At 36.6% G+C, this 19843-nt stretch overlaps 1 protein-coding gene across 1 annotated transcript in view; it reads left to right on the top strand.

Annotated features, from left to right (window-relative positions):
- Positions 1-19843, top strand: part of DNAH5 (dynein axonemal heavy chain 5) — a 123333-nt gene that overhangs the window by 71313 nt on the left and 32177 nt on the right. The window contains exons 48-58 of the mRNA XM_009570288.2: positions 1089-1211; positions 2063-2276; positions 2883-3106; positions 4952-5147; positions 7463-7635; positions 9463-9593; positions 12387-12540; positions 13318-13585; positions 14759-14990; positions 17348-17462; positions 17721-17897. Coding sequence (XP_009568583.2) covers positions 1089-1211; positions 2063-2276; positions 2883-3106; positions 4952-5147; positions 7463-7635; positions 9463-9593; positions 12387-12540; positions 13318-13585; positions 14759-14990; positions 17348-17462; positions 17721-17897 — 2007 coding nt within the window. The remainder of the gene's footprint in view (positions 1-1088; positions 1212-2062; positions 2277-2882; positions 3107-4951; positions 5148-7462; positions 7636-9462; positions 9594-12386; positions 12541-13317; positions 13586-14758; positions 14991-17347; positions 17463-17720; positions 17898-19843) is intronic.

The following is a 19843-nucleotide window of genomic DNA, read 5'->3' as shown; positions in this document are numbered from 1 at the left end:
TTTGAAATGTGTCTTGTTGTGCAAGTCTAACAGTCAAATCTCTGGTGACAATCTAGACCAAAGCATTGTCTCTTATGACAGATGTGCTTTAAATTACTCTGACTTTCTAAAATCTTGGTCTAACTGATGCCACTTTTGTACGAAGGCTTTCCAAGCTACTGTACAATGACCTAGGCACAGTAGAAGAGTGAAGACACTTAGCTGGCCTCTTCACCAAAGTGACGGGGGATAAGACAAGGGGGAATGGCCTCAAGCTCCACCAGGGGAGGTTCAGCCTGGACATCAGGGAGAAATTTTTCGTGGAAAGGGTCATTGGGCACTGGCAGAGGCTGCCCAGGGAGGTGGTTGAGTCACCTTCCCTGGAGGTGTTTAGGGGATGGGTGGATGAGGTGCTGAGGGGCATGGTTTAGGGAGTGTTAGGAATGATTGGACTCGATGACCAGTGGGTCCCTTCCAACCTAGTGATTCTATGATTCTATAATTCTATGATTCTATGATTTGCACTAAAGAATGTCTATGCATGGTTAAGCAGGCATTCATTATTATAGAATAAACAAAATGTGGACTTTAAGAAGTACTGAGCAATGGAAAGATGATGAGAAGAAAAGTAGTGATAAGTCCACTATTAAGCAAAGTTGTTTCATCAAGTCTATGTATGTGAGTTTAGTTATCACTGTATGCTCTGTATGCTTTTCTGAAGTACATTGATGTCTACTGGAAAGGTCTTCAAGAATCATGTAATTCAGATCTAATAGATTATTAGTTTAATCTTTGTTGCTAGTAATCATCAATTTTGATGATAAATTAATAGAATGAAAGAAAAGTTCGAAATGGTTTCAAAATTATGAAGCTATTAGACATGGTTATGTACTCTAGGTATTTGTTATATCTGATACCAAGCTGAAGCTGTATAACATGATATTTCAGACATTATATCTAAACTAGAGCAGTTACCTCCAGTAGATGTGTTGTGTAAACCTTCCTTAGTAAAATTCTGCATAACAAAGCCACTGATATGTTTAAATGATTGAATCATGTATGAAAGGAAGGGCTCTTTATAACTATGCTACCAATTGCTTTTTAAACAGCGTACAATAGAAAGTTATGTGGACAAGCGCATGGGCACAACTTATGGTCCGCCTGCAGGCAGAAAGATGACAATCTTCATTGATGATGTGAATATGCCTGTAATAAATGAATGGGGAGACCAGGTTAGTTTGTAAAAGGGGAAAACGAAGGCAAAAGATACTATCTTTCTTTCCTTGCTTAACTGTAAAACTGTCTTCTCTTTGCAATCAGGCAATAGAGGGTAAATTTGATGTTTAGTGTTTAATTTTTAAAGTCTTTTACAAGAACTCATCTAGTTCTATATCATCATGAATTGCTTGAAAAATATACTGACTACAAGAAGCAGTTTGAGTATCCCTTAAAACATGCATGTATAATTTTAATGTTTTAATTAAATTAAATTAATTAAATTAATTAAAAAATTAGAAAAAATCCTTTGCCACAAAAATTGTTGTAGCAAACTGTTTTTCTGGACAATAAAAATACTGTGAATGCTGAGAGGTAAGAACTGATGTCTTTGCTTTAGAAAAAATGGAAGTTATCATTATGTAATTGTCAAGATTGTTCTGAAGTATATTACTTTAGAAACTAATATTAGAATTTCTGGAGAAGCATGGCTGTATAATGTACTGTCTGTGGGATGTTTTCAACTGGTCAAACAGGAAATCAAGGGATCCGATTATGGGTAAGGAAAGGAATCTTAAATTCTTTTCTATGGAAGAAATTCTATATTTGCAGCTTGAAAAAACGTGTTTGTGATTGTTACATATCAGAATATTTGTCAGCAAATGCTGGAAAAATTGGAAAGGAAAATCTGAATAAGCTTATTTCTAGCAGTGCATTTTTCTTCTGAAGAAAATAAGCAGTGATTTGGGAGATAAAATAATGGTATATTCTTTATTATTTTATTAAAGTATATAAGGATGTTTTGAATTTCATTTAGTTGTGTGTAATTTAGTAATATTCTATTATATAATACCTTATTATTTTACAGGTCACTAATGAGATAGTTAGGCAGCTAATGGAGCAGAATGGACTGTATAACCTGGAAAAGCCTGGTGAATTTACCAACATTGTGGACATTCAGTTTCTGGCTGCCATGATCCATCCTGGAGGAGGTCAGAATGACATTCCACAGAGGCTCAAGAGACAGTTTTCTGTGTTCAACTGTACTCTGCCTTCTAATTCTTCCATTGACAAAATTTTTGGTAAAGGCAAATTCGCTTTCTATCTGTCCCATTTTTTTAAAATGACAGTTGATTTTTCTTTATCCATGTATTTATAAATAGTATGATTAAAATTGAGGTTTAATCTCCCCTCTGATTTTCCTACCAGCACATTTTCTTTCAGTAATCACTCCCCACCTGCAACTTCACCAATCTGTAAATTTTACAGGTCCAGTGATATCCCTAAATCTGTTCTTCTGCTAAGTGTTAGGAAGAATGCTGTTCCTGGTTTTACTGACAGTGGTGGAGAGTTGCTAAGGTGCTACTGGTGGCAAGAATGAGTGACTAATGACTAGACTTTCACAAATGAGAGGATCATATTGATCTCAGAGAAGAGATTAGCTATTCAAGTTTTTTTTTGATAGACAAAAGAATGCTTTTAACAGAGGTACCCAGCGAGCTGGTGGCAGAATGGTGTTAAGACCAAGTGAATCAAGATTTGAATAAAGACGGGAAAGCCATATCAACAAATCAGAAAGATTTTGGGGGTTAAAAACAGAAAAAGAAACTTAAGAAGATGTTATCTCTTGGTGTTGCACTAGTGTGTCTTCGAAAAGACTTTCTATTGGCAATTTATTTTTTTCACAGGTGTAATTGGAGAAGGGCATTTTTGTAGTGAGCGAGGATTTTCAGAAGATGTGAAGAAAACAGTAGCCAAATTGGTTCCACTGACACGCAGGCTATGGCAGATTACCAAGCTAAAAATGTTGCCCACACCAGCCAAGTTCCATTATGTCTTCAACCTTCGAGACCTCTCAAGGATTTGGCGAGGAATGCTGAATGCTACATCAGAAGTGATCAATGAAACAAAAGTAAGTGCAGCACATCGTTGGCTTTGTTATAATTAGTGTAGCAAAGAGGATGAAGCATGTAACTTCTTGGCATTTAAAGTTGGCTTTAGAAAAACATAATTTTTGATTGAAAATATTTTTCAGCTTCTTTTGAGGAAAAGATGTTTTAGTCCATCTTTTAATCCACCTGGTGCCAGCCAAAATGGCAAGTTTCATAATTATAACAAAAATTGCTTCTTTTGACAGAAGAGGGTTTGTTTCTATCTAATTTTTCTGTTGCTGAGAAATGCTAGTTTTTTTGAAAGAAGTGAGTGATGAAAATTATGAGAAGCAATGAACTTATTTTAGTACAATGAAAATGCATATATATCAATATAAAAAATAAAGAGTTCCCCTCTCTCCACTAGTGTCCTGAAGCTTCTGATTGCTGCTTGATATCTGTCTAATAAATGATTTCTGGTTTACTGCTTAAAAGTAGGAAGTAATAATGAGGCAGTGATAATTTTTTTTCTGTAGTGCCTCTTTCTTCCAGAAAAGCTCAATACTCTGTAGTAATAGTGTAGGGTTAAGACCACTGCTGCTAGGAATAGGAACCTTGCAGTTTTTCTCTTTTAATTATTTTAAGGAGAATTATTTAGCATTTTGAATACTAAATCATGAAGTGCTGGAAAAGCAATGTTTATGTCAAACCTGGAAAATTTGTTACATATTTGAGTTATATAATCACTTTGTTTGATGTACTTCCCTACTCGTTGAATAAACTCCTGAATTCTACTAAGTCTAAAATTTTATAGAATTTATTTTACTTTCTGAAGCTAAAAATATGCAGCTCTGAGATGATTATATGTATATATATTCTCAATATCTTTTGAAATATTACAAACAATTGCTCAAGATCTGATTGTATGAATTTACACATTAGTTCTGAGACTTCTCATAGTATGAGTCATTTGTACAAAGTGCTGTATGCTCAAACAAGGAGTCTTCAAGGAGTACTTGGAATTTTTTCTTCTACTGTGTAGTAGTAGTGTAGTGTTAAGACCACATAATGACTAGTAAATCATAGAATCATAGGATGGTTTGGGTTGGAAGGCACCTTGGAGATCATCAAGTTCCAACCTGCTTACCGTGGACAGGGACACCTTCCTCTAGGTCAGGTTGCTCAAAGACTTATCCAACCTAGTCTTGAACACCTCCAGGGGTGAAGCATCCACACATCTCTAGATAACCCGTTCCACCCTCACAGTAAAAAAAGTTTTCCTAATGTCTAGTCTAAATTTCCCCGCTTTTAGTATAAAACCATTAGTCCTCATCCTATCACTACACTCCCTGAGGAAGAGACTCTCCCCAGCTTTCCTGGGGGCCCTCTTTAAGTGCTGGAAGGATGATAGGTCTCCCTGGAGCCTTGTCTTCTCTAGGACCATCTGTCAAATCAGTGTCTCACCGATTTAGAGATAAGAATGTCATGTGGGACAGTGTCAAATGCTTTGCACAGACTCAGGTAGATGATGTCAGTTACTCTTCTCTTATCCAAATGTTTATCAGTGCATACACATTTGTTGACAGGTATGGATATGTTTTAGGACTAGGGAAATGAAATCTTAATTCGGTAAACATACTCGAGTTTGGAATGCTAGATTTAGACTTCTTGCACGGTCAACTGAATGTAAACTTAAAATGCTATTGAGCAGAATAAGAAGCTCAAGGTATCTCTTCTAAACAAGCCTGAAATACTACTGCTTGTTTTCCAGGGTTAATATGATTTTAAAATAAATAAATAAATGAAAGTATGGCTTTTAATTGGTATAGCTTTGGCAGAAACCTAGTCTGACTGAAATGTGTTTTGTGGGGTTTTGTTTTGTATAGGTAATGATAAAACTGTGGAAGCATGAATGTAAGCGTGTTATTGCTGATCGTTTCACAACCTCAGAAGATGTAAACTGGTTTGATGCAGCTGTGGCAAAACTCATTGAGGAGGAATTTGAAGAAACAAAAGCTTTGCTGGATACTGAAATTGATGCCTTTTTTGTTGACTTCTTACGGGATGCACCTGAAAGAACTGGTAAATATGGACTCTGATAACCATGAAGATGGGAAGAATAGGGAAGGAGATATGATAAAATAGATGCTAATAGAATCTTAAAAATGCATAGTAAGTTTATGCATCAAGGGTAGCTATTCCGACCAGTGTCCATGAAGGTAGTCTGTCTACGTTGCTAAGTGTAGCAATACGTGTCACTATTTTCATAGGATTTTTAATTCTGTACTTATGTCCAGATTAACTGTGTAGGAGAGCCTTGCTTCCATTTCCATCATTGTGGTAGATAGACAAATCTGCCAAATAGTGAGGATGAGTCTATATTATTCTCAAATCATAAAAGAAATGTGGTATGAATGACTTGAAGCGATGGGGCTGCAGTACTAGATAAAAGGTAACACTCTAGCTGCCATTCCCTAGAATCCTGGTAAAAAAATACTGGCTCTGGGCTAATCCAGTACTTCTTAGTACCTAGTACATGATTTTGTAACAAATGAGTATTATTTCAAAATCTCCTGAACACTGGTAAAACCTCCTGAATTATCCACATAGCTCATAACCATGCTTTTGTATCTTCTAAATAAAACCACTGCGTCACTGGCCTTGCTAAATGACCTGGGAATATTTGTTAGTTGGTGCAAAAAACATTGAGAACAGTTGTTAGGGTTTTGCAAAGATCATTATTCAAACCATTGGATAATTCAGTTATCTGTGTTCATATCACATGTGATATCACATATATTTAAGGTCCCTTCGAACCCTAACTATTCTATGATTCTAATGACTGATCAATGTTAACTGGAAAAATGTAACCTGCAGCATATAGATCATAAAAATCTTGAAACTAATGGAGCTAGCCTTAAATAAATACCAGCAAAATGATACTGTGTCTACTATTGTTTTTTTGAGGAAAACCAAACCAATTAACCAACCAACTGTAAGAAACCCAACCCTATGGTGTCTGCCTGTTGTCAGTCTTCCAATGAAGTTTGCCAAATCTTTGCTGATCGAGTATGGGCTGGATGAGCAGTGAGATGAATTAAAAGCTGGCTAAATGGCCAAGCCCTGAAGGTGGTGATTGATGGCACCAAGTCAAGTTGGAGGCCACTAACCAGTGGTGTACCTCAGGGTTCCATACTGAGTCCAATTGTCTTCAACGTTTTCATTAGTAATCTGGTGGGAGATGGGGCAGAGCGCATGTTTAGCAAGTTCCCAGATAACACAAAACTGGGAGGTGTGGTTGATATGCCAGAGGGTTGTGCTGCCACACAGAGAGACCTTAACAAGAACCTTGTAACATTCAGCAAAGTGAAGTGCAAAGTCCTGCACTTGGGAAAACCAAATTCCATGCAACAGTGTATACTGATGGCTACCCATTTGAAAGGCAGCTTTGCAGAAGAAAATTTGGGGATGCTGGTGCACAGCAAATTGAACACAAGCCAGCAATGTAGGTAAAAAAGGGTAGTGGCATCCCGGGCTACATTAGAAGGAAAGTTGCCAGCAGGTCCAGGGAGGTGATCTTTCCCCGTTATTCAGCACAGGTGAGGCCACTTCTGTGGTTCTGTGTCCAGGTCTGGGTTCCTCAGTGCAAGACAGATGTGGGTGATCTGAAGATGGTCCAACGAAGGACCATGAAGATGAAGTGAGGACTCTGCTGTGTGGTCTTGGGGTGGCCAGGTTTGAACAGGGGAGTTGGACTGGATGAACAGAAGTCCCTACCAACCTCAGTATTTCTATGATTTTATTTGCTGTGAGTAGCAATTCTTCCTAATGAAGGCATGCCATGTATTTAAAGATAAGACAGGAACGCTGCTTCCTCCTTTCCTTTGGATGAGGAAGAGTTGACAGTTCCTTCTGGCTTCCAGATCACTTGATGAAACAAATTTATGCCTTTTCACAGTGAATATAATTTTTTTTTTTGTGTAATGATTGATTTTAGTTGTGATTTTTTTTTCACTAGTGCAGAGATTTAATCAACTTAGAGTGGTTTTTTTTTTCTTTTACAAAAAAGATAATTTGCAATTTTAAAGTGCAATAATTATTTACCTTTATTCTCTGGTGCTACTTTTGCTCCTAGCATCTAAGTTAATTTCAGTTTTTCATACAGTCTTCAGACGTAGAGACAGAAGGCTTCTCAGGTTTTGCTGGTTTTGTCTTTGAGAATGAAGCAGCTGAACTTACCATTTCTTGTAGGCAGGGTACAGGCAACACTCTCATATGTACATTTAATATTATGTATCATAATAAAAAAAAGATTCCTAATTACCTTCACTTACTTATCCCTACATCAGGCCTTCACCAATCTTTTAAAGCATTTTGTCACTTGCTTTTTGTTGTAGGTGAAAAATCAGAGGAAGTTAATTTAGATATTCCCAAAATCTATGAGCCAATTTACTCCTTTGATCAACTCCGGAATCGTTTAAATAAATTTTTACAAACATACAACGAGAATGTCCGTGGTACTGGAATGGACATGGTTTTCTTTGAGGATGCGATGATTCATTTAATCAAGGTACAGTCTTACTGGATTGCATGTTGTTGTTGTTGTTGTTCATTTGTCTTCAGCGCCTATGAGTGGAGGTATGCCTGAATCAAGATAAATTACTTCTGAAATTGAAACAAGTAATTTATTGTGAACAAATATTTTATCTGTCACTGTGTAACTAGGTATTAAATATCAACTTTTCTGAACTATTCTTTTATATCTACCTTTTATGTCTGGTGGGATCATGATCCCAACTGTTCTAACTGAGTTTCAACCTTTCTTTATGTTGATTTTTCTGAGAATCCTTCCTCTCTTTGCAATGAGTCAAATGGAATTCAGGTTAAGACATAATTGGTTGCTTATAAAGGAGTGGACACCATAGAGGTAGAATAAGTGTAGTCTAGACTTCTTTTGTACATCCACAGTATGGTCACTTCTTTTAAAAATCCTTTGAACATGGATTGGAGCTGACTGTAATTTTTAGCACAGCACAGCTTGATAGGATTGTACGTGCAGAATAGGATTCAGACATAGGAGATTTTTTTTTTAAACTAAAAGAACCTTTTGTTTCTCAGTTGCACAGTGAGGTTATCTGGTTTTTTTATCACAAATTACTAAGAACTGAATATTGAATTGTACCATCCTAACCAGTAATATAATAAATATCAAACCAATTTATATTTAATTATAGTTGTCAAACACATTGCATCTGCAGTTTTCAAGTTTTTCTAGTGGATTCTTGTCACTTCACAAAATAGGTTCCCTTCTTTTAAGGTCTTCCCTGCACAAAATGGATGACGTTCTGCTATGAATTACTTTATGGAAATTGTTAAATCCTCATTAACAAGTTTCTGAGTTATTCCTATTAAAAAAAAATCAGTGTAAATTCAGGATCTAAGCAAAGAAGTTTTTTTTTCCTTTTCTTCACTGTAGAGCCACCTGTTGTCAGGAATCTCTTCTCTAGGTAGCTAGAGAGTAAACACGTTATCTTAACTTTCACTTGGATAAATTGAACATACAGTGCTTCTCTGAGCCCATATTCTTGAAAGCAGTGTTTACGGCTGTGCAGGTCTGAGCTTTACGTATTAGCTAGACTTGAGAAAGCTTCTAAAGGGAGAGCAGAGTTAAGGTAATGCCTAATCTGAGCTGATGTGCTATGACTTAAATGAGTTAGAGCTGAGGAGGAGTATCTTAAAAAGAGATAATAAAACTTTAAATTTACAGCTTGTGTGCCTCTGTGTGGAAAATATCTAGTAGCCATAATTAAAGTGATTAGCAATATTCCAACAGTGGTGTGCAAATCCATTTTTCTTTCTCTGGTTAAATTCTAAGTATGCTTAGAGTAAAGCTTCATACATGATTTTATCATTGCTTATAAAACATTAGCGTATGAAAAATAACCAGTACATAGTTTTCTGACTGTGTACAGTGGGATGGGTGCTGCATGCCGTTCACAGTTAGTGCTGAAAATATTTTTGTTCTAAATTGCAAAGGAGAAATTATTATTTATTTCCCAATTTAATAATCTGCTGTGCTATGATAGCTCATCAATAACAATTCACAGTTGAGATTCACTTATGCTTTGTGGAAGTGTGAGATGCAACTCTACTGATAATTGCAAGTTCACAGTGATGGAATCAAGTGGTTGCTATGCTACTGGAAGATTTACAGGAAATATCGTAATGCGCAAGTATCTGTAAAATATATGAATAGGAATACGGTATCCCTTAATTAAACCATAGTATTTTAATTTGTTCTTCATTTCTAATATAACTCTATTACTGCAATAGCATAGGATTTTCAGGTGTGTAACTTTTACACATTGTAGCAATAAAGGGCTGTGATCTTACACAGATTTCTCGGGTGATTCGCACTCCTGGTGGAAATGCTCTTTTAGTTGGAGTTGGTGGCTCAGGAAAGCAGAGCTTGACAAGACTGGCATCTTTCATAGCTGGCTATGATACATTCCAGGTAACGTTAACAAGGTGAGTATTAGTTAAAATTTAAGTAAATAAGTACTTTGTGTTTCAACGCTTCCTGTAAATAAAACAGGCTTGCTATCTCTGCAGTGGGAGAAAGAACAAGCCTAAGATAGGCTGAGCACTGTTGCCTAGAGTGGAAAGACATGAAAATCCTTTGAGAGTGACTAAATTTCCTTGATTTTCTACAATAAATCTGAGCTTTTACCATCTTTGGAGTAGTAAATTGTTTGTGTTTCACTGAATGAGAAGGAATATTGACAGTATCAAGTTATCTTACCTCGTGTCTTTACTCAGTACTGAACTCTACTGAAAGTATTTGTAGGTGTTATCTATCTATAATCCCCATATGAGTTTTCTTGTAATATTTAAAATAACACCTGTGTGAGGAGGTGGGATGCTCATCCCTGCCCATTAATTTGGTAGATCTTATGTATATTTCAGTATTTGTCAGTCTTTTCTGATTATATCTTGCCTTATTTCATATTGTTCAATACAATGGTGTTTCTTTGGAACAGCACAAAAGATATAAAAAATGAATTATGAAACTTTGTCTGAGTATTTTGGACTGAATGTCTCCCAAAGTATCTGTAGGACAAGTCAATGAACAGGAAATATTTTTGGCACTCAAATAATATGTCATGTCAGAGAAGCTAAATTATTTTAATTCTTTTGCAGCTGTGTTGGCTGCAGAAGAAATGATAGATTAACGTGTGGGTGTGAATCTACAGTTCAGAGGTTCTATTTGAAATAGGAATGACTTCAGGAGAGACTGCAGTGCAGTTGACAAGACAAGCAACAAATTGGATATAATTCATAAAGATATAATGGATATGAATCATGAAGAATTATGAAGCCACTACAGGGTGAAATACTGAATTACTGAAATGGATGTATATCCCCACTTAAAATTACCTTGGCACCTGATGATCATAAAAAGACCTATATAAGGCCCATGAAAAAAAACTCTGAAAAATATCTGGGGAATCCCTACACTGACGGTTTGTGTTGTGGTTTGAGCTAAACCATGGCAGTTTGTAAACCCAATGTGTGCACCACATGTATTAAAGAAACTATAATGAAGAATAAACTGAATAAGCATGATTTTAGGAAAGACTCATCAAATATTCTGATAAAACGTAATCCTTCCTTACAATCTGCTTGGAGTTCCCCAAGTGGGTTAACAAAAAAAAGTGTAGAAATGTGATCTGATTGATAAAATTAAACTCTATACTTTTCTAACTCTAAGTATTTATCTAAAACACATCTAATAATTTCTGCCGAAATACCTGTGGGAAAATTTTTGACTCCTTCTTGGATAGAACCATTTGCCCTTTGTTAATCCAAAATTTCCTGTTCTGTGAGGTCTTAAAGATAGTAATGATTGAATTTTAAATAATTTAATTCACTGAGGTAGATTATAGTCATATTGCTAACTCAATATTCACAGTGAAATATTTTTTCATGCCAATATTTCTGTCTATTTTTGAGTAATTAACTGAATAGCTCTTCCAGTCATTATTTCTCCCTGCAGCTGAAACAAAAGGGCTTAGAATATTTTTTTATTCTCTGTGTCCATTTTTAATTCTAGTGGTGTGTCTGCTTTTGAAGTGTCTAATTTCTAAACACGTGTATAGAACCTTATCTTGGTGATTATTATGTCTTTGCTGAAACACAAACAATAATCTTCTTGGTCATCAAAAAAAGTATTGTAAATCTGAGTGTATTTATTTCCTGAACTCCTTGCTAGTAATGAGGAACTATTGTACGATTTCTGATTTTTCTGGTCATACATGACATCGTTATGGTTACAAAAGAAACTGTTAATAAAGCTGCATGCAGCCACTTCTCTATTTTAGTTCCTAGTGGGCTTCCTAAAAACTGCAGCTTTTATTGTACTCTTCTATCCAGACAGAGAGATCATTCCAGCGGGACCTTGTGTGGGTTTGCATGGCAAGGTTTTGGTAGTGAGGGGGCTATAGGGGTAGCTTTTGTGAGAAGCTGCTGGAAGCTTCCTCCGTGTCTGATAAAGCCAATGTCAGCTGGCTCCAAGATGGACTCACCACTGGCCAAGGCTGAGCCCATCAGCATCGGTGATAGCACCTCTGTGATAACATACTTAAGAAGAGGGGAAAACCTGCTGTGCAACAGTGGATGGAATAGAGAAGTGAGAATATGTGAGAGAAACAACTCTGTACACACCAAGGTCAACCCACCACACCTTGTTTAACAATTTTTGTGGGTTTTAATCTCTTAGTTTGCTGCTACTCTCTTTCCTTTTTGTATACTGTGAGTGCTGATGACTTTAACCAGAAGGGCCGACTTGTTTGATTTTTTTTAGTTAGTCAGTAAAATCTAATGTATCTTATTGCATCCACCTTATGATAAAATCCTATACGACAACACCTGTCTGTCATTTCATTTTTCCAGCAAAATAGAAATAAATGTCATGATACGACTTCCATTTTGGGGTGGTTTATTGGGTTTTTTGGCTTTTTTGGTAAGTTTGAGGCGCGGGGTTGTGGGTTATTTTATTTTTTTCAGTATTATTTTTTATTATTTTATTGTTGTGGGAGGTGAAAAAGGAAGCAGATAAAAGAAGAATAAATTACGTATTTAATGTGAGGCTTTGAAATGAGCTATGTCTTTCCTCCTGATCTATATGAAAATTGAAACTGGCAACTTTTTGCCCTAAATTCCAAGAGATTGTTTTTTACTTAAATTTGCTTGTTGTTTTTCTTTTAACTGGAAGCTCTATTTAAAAGGAATGAATATTGGTACAACTGTCCTTTTTTGTAGATCATACAACACTTTAAACTTGATGGAAGATCTGAAACTGTTGTACAGAACAGCAGGACTGCAAGGCAAAGGCATCTGTTTTCTTTTTACAGAAAATGAGATCAAAGATGAGTCTTTCTTGGAATACCTGAACAATGTTTTATCATCAGGAGAGGTAAGATGCCTTCTCATGATCATCTTTCTGCTTTTAAGATTTTATGATTCTGAAATATATTAACCAAATTTATTTGAATATTCTTTTATATGTCAAGGGACACTCTTTAAAAAACTAGAACTCAAGGGCTTTTTATCATTGCAATATTATAAAAATTTGGAAACAATCTATTATATAGGGTTAGAGTGAGACAAAGCTATTGTAAAATTAAGAATGAGCATCATCGTCCCATACAGAGAAATTGCATAAGCCAGACACTATTAAATGGATTGACAAGCTGTCATGGACATAAGAAGAGCTTAAAAAAAATAGATTTGGGGTACTTCACTGAAGTTTAACAAAATTGCCTGTTGAATTAAACATCTCATTAGTGTACAATTATGGTAAATTTATGTCCAGAATGGATAAGCTGCCATTTATTTATTTACTTATTTATTTGTGTACTTATTTACTTATTTTTTCTTTCAGGGAAGTGTTTCAGAGTAATTTCTGCTAGTTATTAGACTACTAAGAAAAGAAAGCAAAACCATTGTACATGAATTCTTTGTTTTTAACATGGCAGAGTGGGTTTTACCTTTACAGCAAGTTATACTTGTATGTTTAATGGAATCACTTTAGTAAAAGTTCTGGTTTAAAGGAGTGGGGTGGGTCCATATAGCTTCAGTGTCTGAAATGTATGTCCCTTCCTGAAATTCTATATATTAAATGGACCTCATGCAAAATACTCTATTTTGGATCATCTCATAAAGCGTGAAAAAATCTTCCTTTTTCTCAAAGGTGTCAAACTTATTTGCACGTGATGAAGTAGATGATATCATTAGTGGCCTCATACCCACCTTCAAAAAGGAACATCCACGTAGACCTCCAACCAGTGAGATTCTATATGACTACTTCATGACCAGAGTTCGTCAGAACCTTCACGTGGTTCTTTGCTTTTCACCAGTAGGTGAAAAATTCAGAAACAGGGCTCTGAAGTTCCCTGCTCTCATTTCTGGATGCACTATAGATTGGTTCAGCCGATGGCCTAAGGATGCTCTAGTGGCAGGTAGGTGTAAGTTTTGTCTTTGCAGGTATTTAGTTCTCTGATTGTTGGTCATGAATTTGTTTTAATTGCTTTGAATTTTGCCAGCAGAGTGGCAGTAGAAACTTATTTTGTTCTAAAATTTGATAAAAATCTTTTCCCCTTTAAAGCTTGCTGTATTAAATTGTTGAAATATTTCTGACAGAAGAAAGGCTTTGAACACAGTTTGAAGAAAAATTCCCCTTGAAGATGGCTTAAAGACATTGGTAAAGAAGGTGAAATACTACTAAAGAAAGACATTATTAGTGACTGTGCCTGTGGTCAGGTATACATACACAACCTTCCCCCCCGAGACTAACACTATTGCTTGGGAGTCAAGAGTGGCAGGGGAAAGAAAAAGAGGTGGTTATAGAACATGTTCTAACTTGTCATCCTGTCACAGTGAGACAAGGTTCAACTTGATTGCTTCACTCAGTATGAGTGGATGTGTTCAAATACAGATGATTTTTTCGGTCAGAAAATGTTGGTGTTGCAAGAGTGAAGAGTGAGTTAATATCAAGAGAATGCACCGGCCCACAATGCTTTGTATATGAAGCAGTTTTTAACTGATAACAACATCACTGTGATTGAGCACCCACTTTATCCACCAGACAAGGCTCCCTGTGGTTTCTACCTCTTCCCAGAGATCAAGTTAGCACTCAGAGAGCATTTTTGGTCGGTAGAAGATGTGAAAGCAAAAATGACATAGAAAATGATATATGCGATTTCTTTGAATGTTGGTAACATCATATGCAGCTATGTGTCAACTCAGAAGGGAGCTATGTTGAAGGTGGTTGTAGTTGATTCTTTGAATTTCTTAAATAAAAAGAGTTACAGGCACAGTCTCATTTTTCTTTTGTGTCGGACCTCGTACAGAAGAAGGCTATGATTACCCAGTCCCAGGTAGCTAGCAGTTAAACAGGTTCAAAACGAAAATGCAGTTGCACACTTTGGCGGTCAAATATACCAGACCCTTAGCTATACTTTTTACTGAGAAGCATGGAATAATGTTAAGCATCTGATGGTGGAGAGTAAAGATGACTAACGTTTCAGAAACGGAGTGAAAGCTGACATCTAACATGTTTTATATCACCTTGTTTATAAACTAAGACTTTTTCTTAAGTATTTAGTTATGTTTGTTTTTCTCCCTTTCCTAAGTATCTGAACATTTCCTGTCCTCGTTTGATATGGACTGCACTGCTGATACAAAGAGGGAAATTGTGCAGTGTATGGGCTCATTCCAGGATGGAGTGGCAGAGAAGTGTTCTGATTATTTTCAAAGATACAGACGTTCTACGCATGTGACTCCCAAATCCTACCTGTCCTTTATTCAAGGCTATAAAACCACATACAAAGAAAAGCACGCTGAAGTGCAGACACTGGCAAACAGGTAAACTGCTCAGTTTATTACTGTTTTTCTGTAGTTTGCTTCACCAGATATGTAGATTCTGACATGTTTTGTTTCAGTGCATGGCTTGTCTTTTTGCACTGTCAAAGAATTATTTGTTGTTGTTGTTGATTTGCTAAAATGGTGTAAAGGTGTAACTTGATCAAATATAGTTGCTCTTCTCACATAAGTTAAAGACTATATATAGTTTTGGAGCAAGGGGAAAAAAGGTAGTGGCCTATAGGAAAGCAAGGTGGTGGGGAAAAAGGTGAATATGAATCACAGAATTGTTTCATTGGAAAGGATCTTTGAGACCATCAAGTCCAACTGTGCCTGTCCACTACTAAACCGTATCCCTGAGCATCTCATCTACCTGTCTTTAAAATACCTCCAGGGATGGTAACTCAACCACTTCCCTGGGCAGCCTGTTCCAGTGCCTGATAACCCTTTCAGTGTAGAAATTTTTCCTAATATCTAACCTAAACCTCCCCTGGTGCATCCTGAGGCCATTTCCTCTCCTCCTTTCGCTTGTTACTTAGAAGAAGAGACCAACACCCACCTTGCTACAACATCTTTTCAGGTACTTGTAGACAGTGATCAGCCTCCTCTTCTCTAGGCTAAACAAACCCAGTTCTCTCAGCCATTTCTCATAAGGCTTGTTCTCCATCCCCTTGTTGCCTTTCTCTGGACACACTCCAGCACCTCAATGTCCTTCTTGTAGTGAGAGGCCCAAAAATGAACACAGTAGTCAGGGTGTGGTCTCACCAATGTTGAGTACAGGAGAATGATGACTTCCCTGGTCCTGCTGGCCACTGGCTTTTTTGGCCACCTGGGCACACTGCTGGCTCATATTCAGTTGGCTGTTGACCAACACCCCCAGGTCCTTCTCAGCCAGGCAGTTTTCCAGCCACTCCTCCCCAAGCCTGTCGCGCTGCAAGGGGTTGTTGTGTCTGAAGTGCAGGACCTAGCACTTGGCCCTGTTGAACCTCATACCACTGGTCTCAGCCTACTGATCCAGCCTGTCCATGTCCCTCTGTAGAGCATCTGTACCCTCAAGCAAATGAATGCTTCTGTCCAGCTTAGTGTCATCCGCAAACTTACTGAGGGTACACTCAGTCACCATGTATTTTTAATAAGTACAAGAAAACACCTGCATTTGATTTCATAGTGTATGCAAGATAGTATTTAATTTACCAGAGAGAAAATTTGGTTTTCTTGCTAAATATTTGCATCTGAAATACCCTTGCTGTTTTTTGGCTTTGTGATCATAAACCCCAATTTAGGCTGCTGAGCTTTTTACTTGTGGATTATTAAAGTGGTTTTTGTATATTCATTCTCCTCTTTAGATGCTTTATTAAACTAATGAAGTCTATTTGCAGATTTAACTTCATGTCAGAAATGCTCAAAGAGAATGTAAAATTATCATTCAGTGAAGCGATTGGGGTCACCCTTAAAACATTTTTCTCAGTTTTGAAAGATTGGCACAGAGAGCTGGAATCCTTTAAACGAGGCTCAAACTAGTTTATTTCACTTTGAAATGTTCTGTGGCTTCAAAGCAAAAACTTGAGTTAGAAATTATGTACTTAAATTATGGGTGAAGACTTGTAAATCAGAGAGGTCTTGTCCTGTTTTCTACCTTCTGCCATCTCAGATGTACCAGATCAGTTCATGCATATCAATTTGTTTCACTTAACCTTAGTTGCATAGTCTAAATTGCATTTGCAGGTGTTACTCTTTATCTGTTCTTCTTTATCAGTTTAAGTGTCCAAGTACTTCTTAGCTTTTGCAATAGCTGCCTCTGTAGAGGCCACTTAAACTTGTCTGAAAAGTCCCAAGTGAGGACTTACCTTTTGATAGACAAAACCTGCTGTTGAACAGTGATTTAATGCTGAATGAGAGAATGGTTATCTCAGTGCTATTTTACTGTTACTCTCTTTTGGTTGGTCTTGTTTTCAATATTTTGATTTCATTAGTTTTTCAATATCCTCATCAAAAATAAATAGTGATTTGAGATATTTCAGGGTATTAGTGATCAGAAAATGCTTTCTGCTGTGCAGAAAATACATCCACAGGGATAGTAACTTATATGGAACTGAAGTATTGGATTTTTATGCTGTTTGAGTTAGAAGTGAGTAAAAATTTGAACCCACAATCTCTTTTCATGTAATTGTTGTCCACTTTCTTGATACTGAAGTCATCAGACACTTGTGTGAAAGTTCCTGTACAAATTTTAGTTTTGGCATAAAACATCTTTTGCTGGTGTTCTGATCAATGTGATTAATTCTATTGATGGAATAATTTGGAAAGTGGAGTGTAAATTACATAGGGAATAACAGGCTTATTTCACTTTTTAACTCCAGAATGAATACTGGACTAGAAAAATTGAGAGAAGCCTCTGAGTCAGTGGCTGCTCTAAGCAGAGAGCTGGAGGTAAAAGAAAAGGAACTTCAAATTGCCAATGAAAAAGCTGACATGGTAAGTACAGCCTTTAAAGTGCATTGTTGTTTGATTTTTCCCCTCTTTTTATGTCATCTATTTTGGAAAGACTCATCAGTATAAGAAGTTAAGCATTTGGAAAAAGGGAGTCTTGGAAACTTACAGCGATGAAAGTAATCTTGTTTGAGTTTTCTGGTTCTGAAATGCAACTGATAAAATTTTACAACAAAAATTTATGCATTCTTCCAATTAGTTGTTTTCTTTAATATTTGGCCAGTGGATTTTCTCACATTCTAGGTTTTGAAAGAAGTTACTGTAAAAGCACAGGCTGCTGAGAAGGTGAAGGGTGAAGTTCAGAAAGTGAAAGACAAAGCTCAAGCTATTGTAGACAGTATCTCAGTTGATAAAGCATTTGCTGAAGAGAAGTTGGAAGCTGCTAAACCTGCTTTGGAAGAGGCAGAAGCAGCCTTACAGGTTAGTACTTGGACCATGTATAACATTATTTTACTGCTGAGAAGATGAGCTTCTTTGAACAAAAAAGATTGCAGGTGCATTGCATAACTCATCAGCTGACAGAAAATGTATGCAAATAAATATATGTATTTTGAGGCTTTTTAGGTTCATTTTTTTTCTTTTTCTACCTGAGTACCAAACCCAAAGCAGGCAATTTTTCAGAAAAGGGTAAGTTTTAACTTTCATTTCAAGCTATAGTTGATATATGATGTGCTGCAAGTTGATATTAGACCAGTAACTGAATGTTTCATAGTGTTATAAGACAGCTTGTGTGTTGTGAGTGAAGATGTGCCTTCCATGTAAAACTAGCTGCAATTCCATCCAAATCTAAACCTCCTGTTTTATTTTAAGTTTTCACCAATGACTGGCATTTTGAATAAGTTTGCTAATTCACTCTTTTCTGCCTTCTTCTTGAAAAAAAATTCTTTTTTCTCATGAGTTGTGGTGTTAACCAGATTTCTAGCATTCACCATGGGACCTCATACTCTTTTTGTAAAACATTTTTATAAGAGTGGTAACACTCTGCCCATATCTTTATATGATGCATCATTAGTGATAAAAAATATTAATTTTTGTTGATCTTGTGTAGTATTTTTTTAAAATGTCTGTTCAGCTGACTGTTTAAGGGAATGTCCCTCAAGGCATTTCTATCGTGAGCAGCAGTAGTGGCATCAGAAGTAAACCTAATACTAGAGACTAGCAGGGAGCTGGCATCTTAAGAAATAGAAAAGAACGAAGAGAAAACCTGAAGGACAGATAAACCTCAAAGGTTGTTCTGTGGATTTGCTGGAAAGTTTTCATTTCCACTTGAGAGGCTGCCAGTGGTTGTAACAATTAAAGACTATTGTGATGTTCCTTCAAATCAGAGTTTTCAAAACCTGTTATAAATGAGATTTCATGGATCTTCTGAATGTATGATTTCACTTTGAGGGAGAGGTACCTAATCTCCGACTGCCATGATTCTTGAAGGACAGAGTGGAAATGCCTAAATGAAGGCTGATGACATAACAGTTGATAAAAGTGGAATAAAGGAGCAGGTCTAGATCATAAGATCCTGATACTCAGCTACAGAAAAAGGGTAAAAAAAATAAAATCCAGGCATGGGCAAGCATTCTGACAAGTGCATAAACAAACAGTGCTAATTGGGCGTTGTCTGAGGTATGAAAAGAGCACCAGCATCCTGTGTCCTGTCGTGCATCTTATTACAGCTTACTTTCAGGTTTTGTGTAAAGTTACCAAACCAAAGCAATACTGCTCTTCTTGAAATTTTGCATTCTAATAAATGAAAATGAATTTTAAGGAAAAGCTACTCTAATATTACTGTGAGACTTCACAGTGGGGAAAGTTAGCTAGACTTAATCCTGAAATTCTTGCATTTACTATAGTAAATGGCTTTGTCTGCCTTAAAGAGAAAGGAAAACTATCACAAAAACAAGTCTATCAGCATGTATGTTTGTATTCCTAGCATGCATGCAATTCTTTTGCTACAATTTGGATGGTAGCAAAAAAGGCTGGGCTGAATTTCCTTAAGGTCATTAGGAAACACTGATTGAAGTTTCCACACAGATATCTGGAAAAAGCTTGCTGAATTATTATGTGCACTCTGAACCCATCGAGCAGCATAATATTGAGGGAAAGCAAAAGGCAGACAGAAGGAAGATGATAAGGATACTCTGCAATAATTTACAATCCCTTTCTTGTAGTATAAATGCAAATAATTAAAATCTTCCTTTATGAATTCTCAGCGAAGCATGTGCTAGGCTCGAAGCAGAGAGTCATAACACCTGCAGTAGCTTGTTGCTTACTGTTTGTTGCTGTGGTGTACTCAGACAGATTAAACTGCCTGTGAATGAACAAAGCTTCTGATCCAAGTTATGTCTGTTATAGGAGCGGGCCTGCCTATCCAT

This window comes from Cuculus canorus, chromosome 2, assembly GCF_017976375.1.
Source record: "Cuculus canorus isolate bCucCan1 chromosome 2, bCucCan1.pri, whole genome shotgun sequence".
Lineage (NCBI taxonomy): Eukaryota > Metazoa > Chordata > Aves > Cuculiformes > Cuculidae > Cuculus > Cuculus canorus.
Note: the sequence above shows the minus strand (reverse complement) of the source record. Positions and strands in the feature narration are given on the sequence as shown.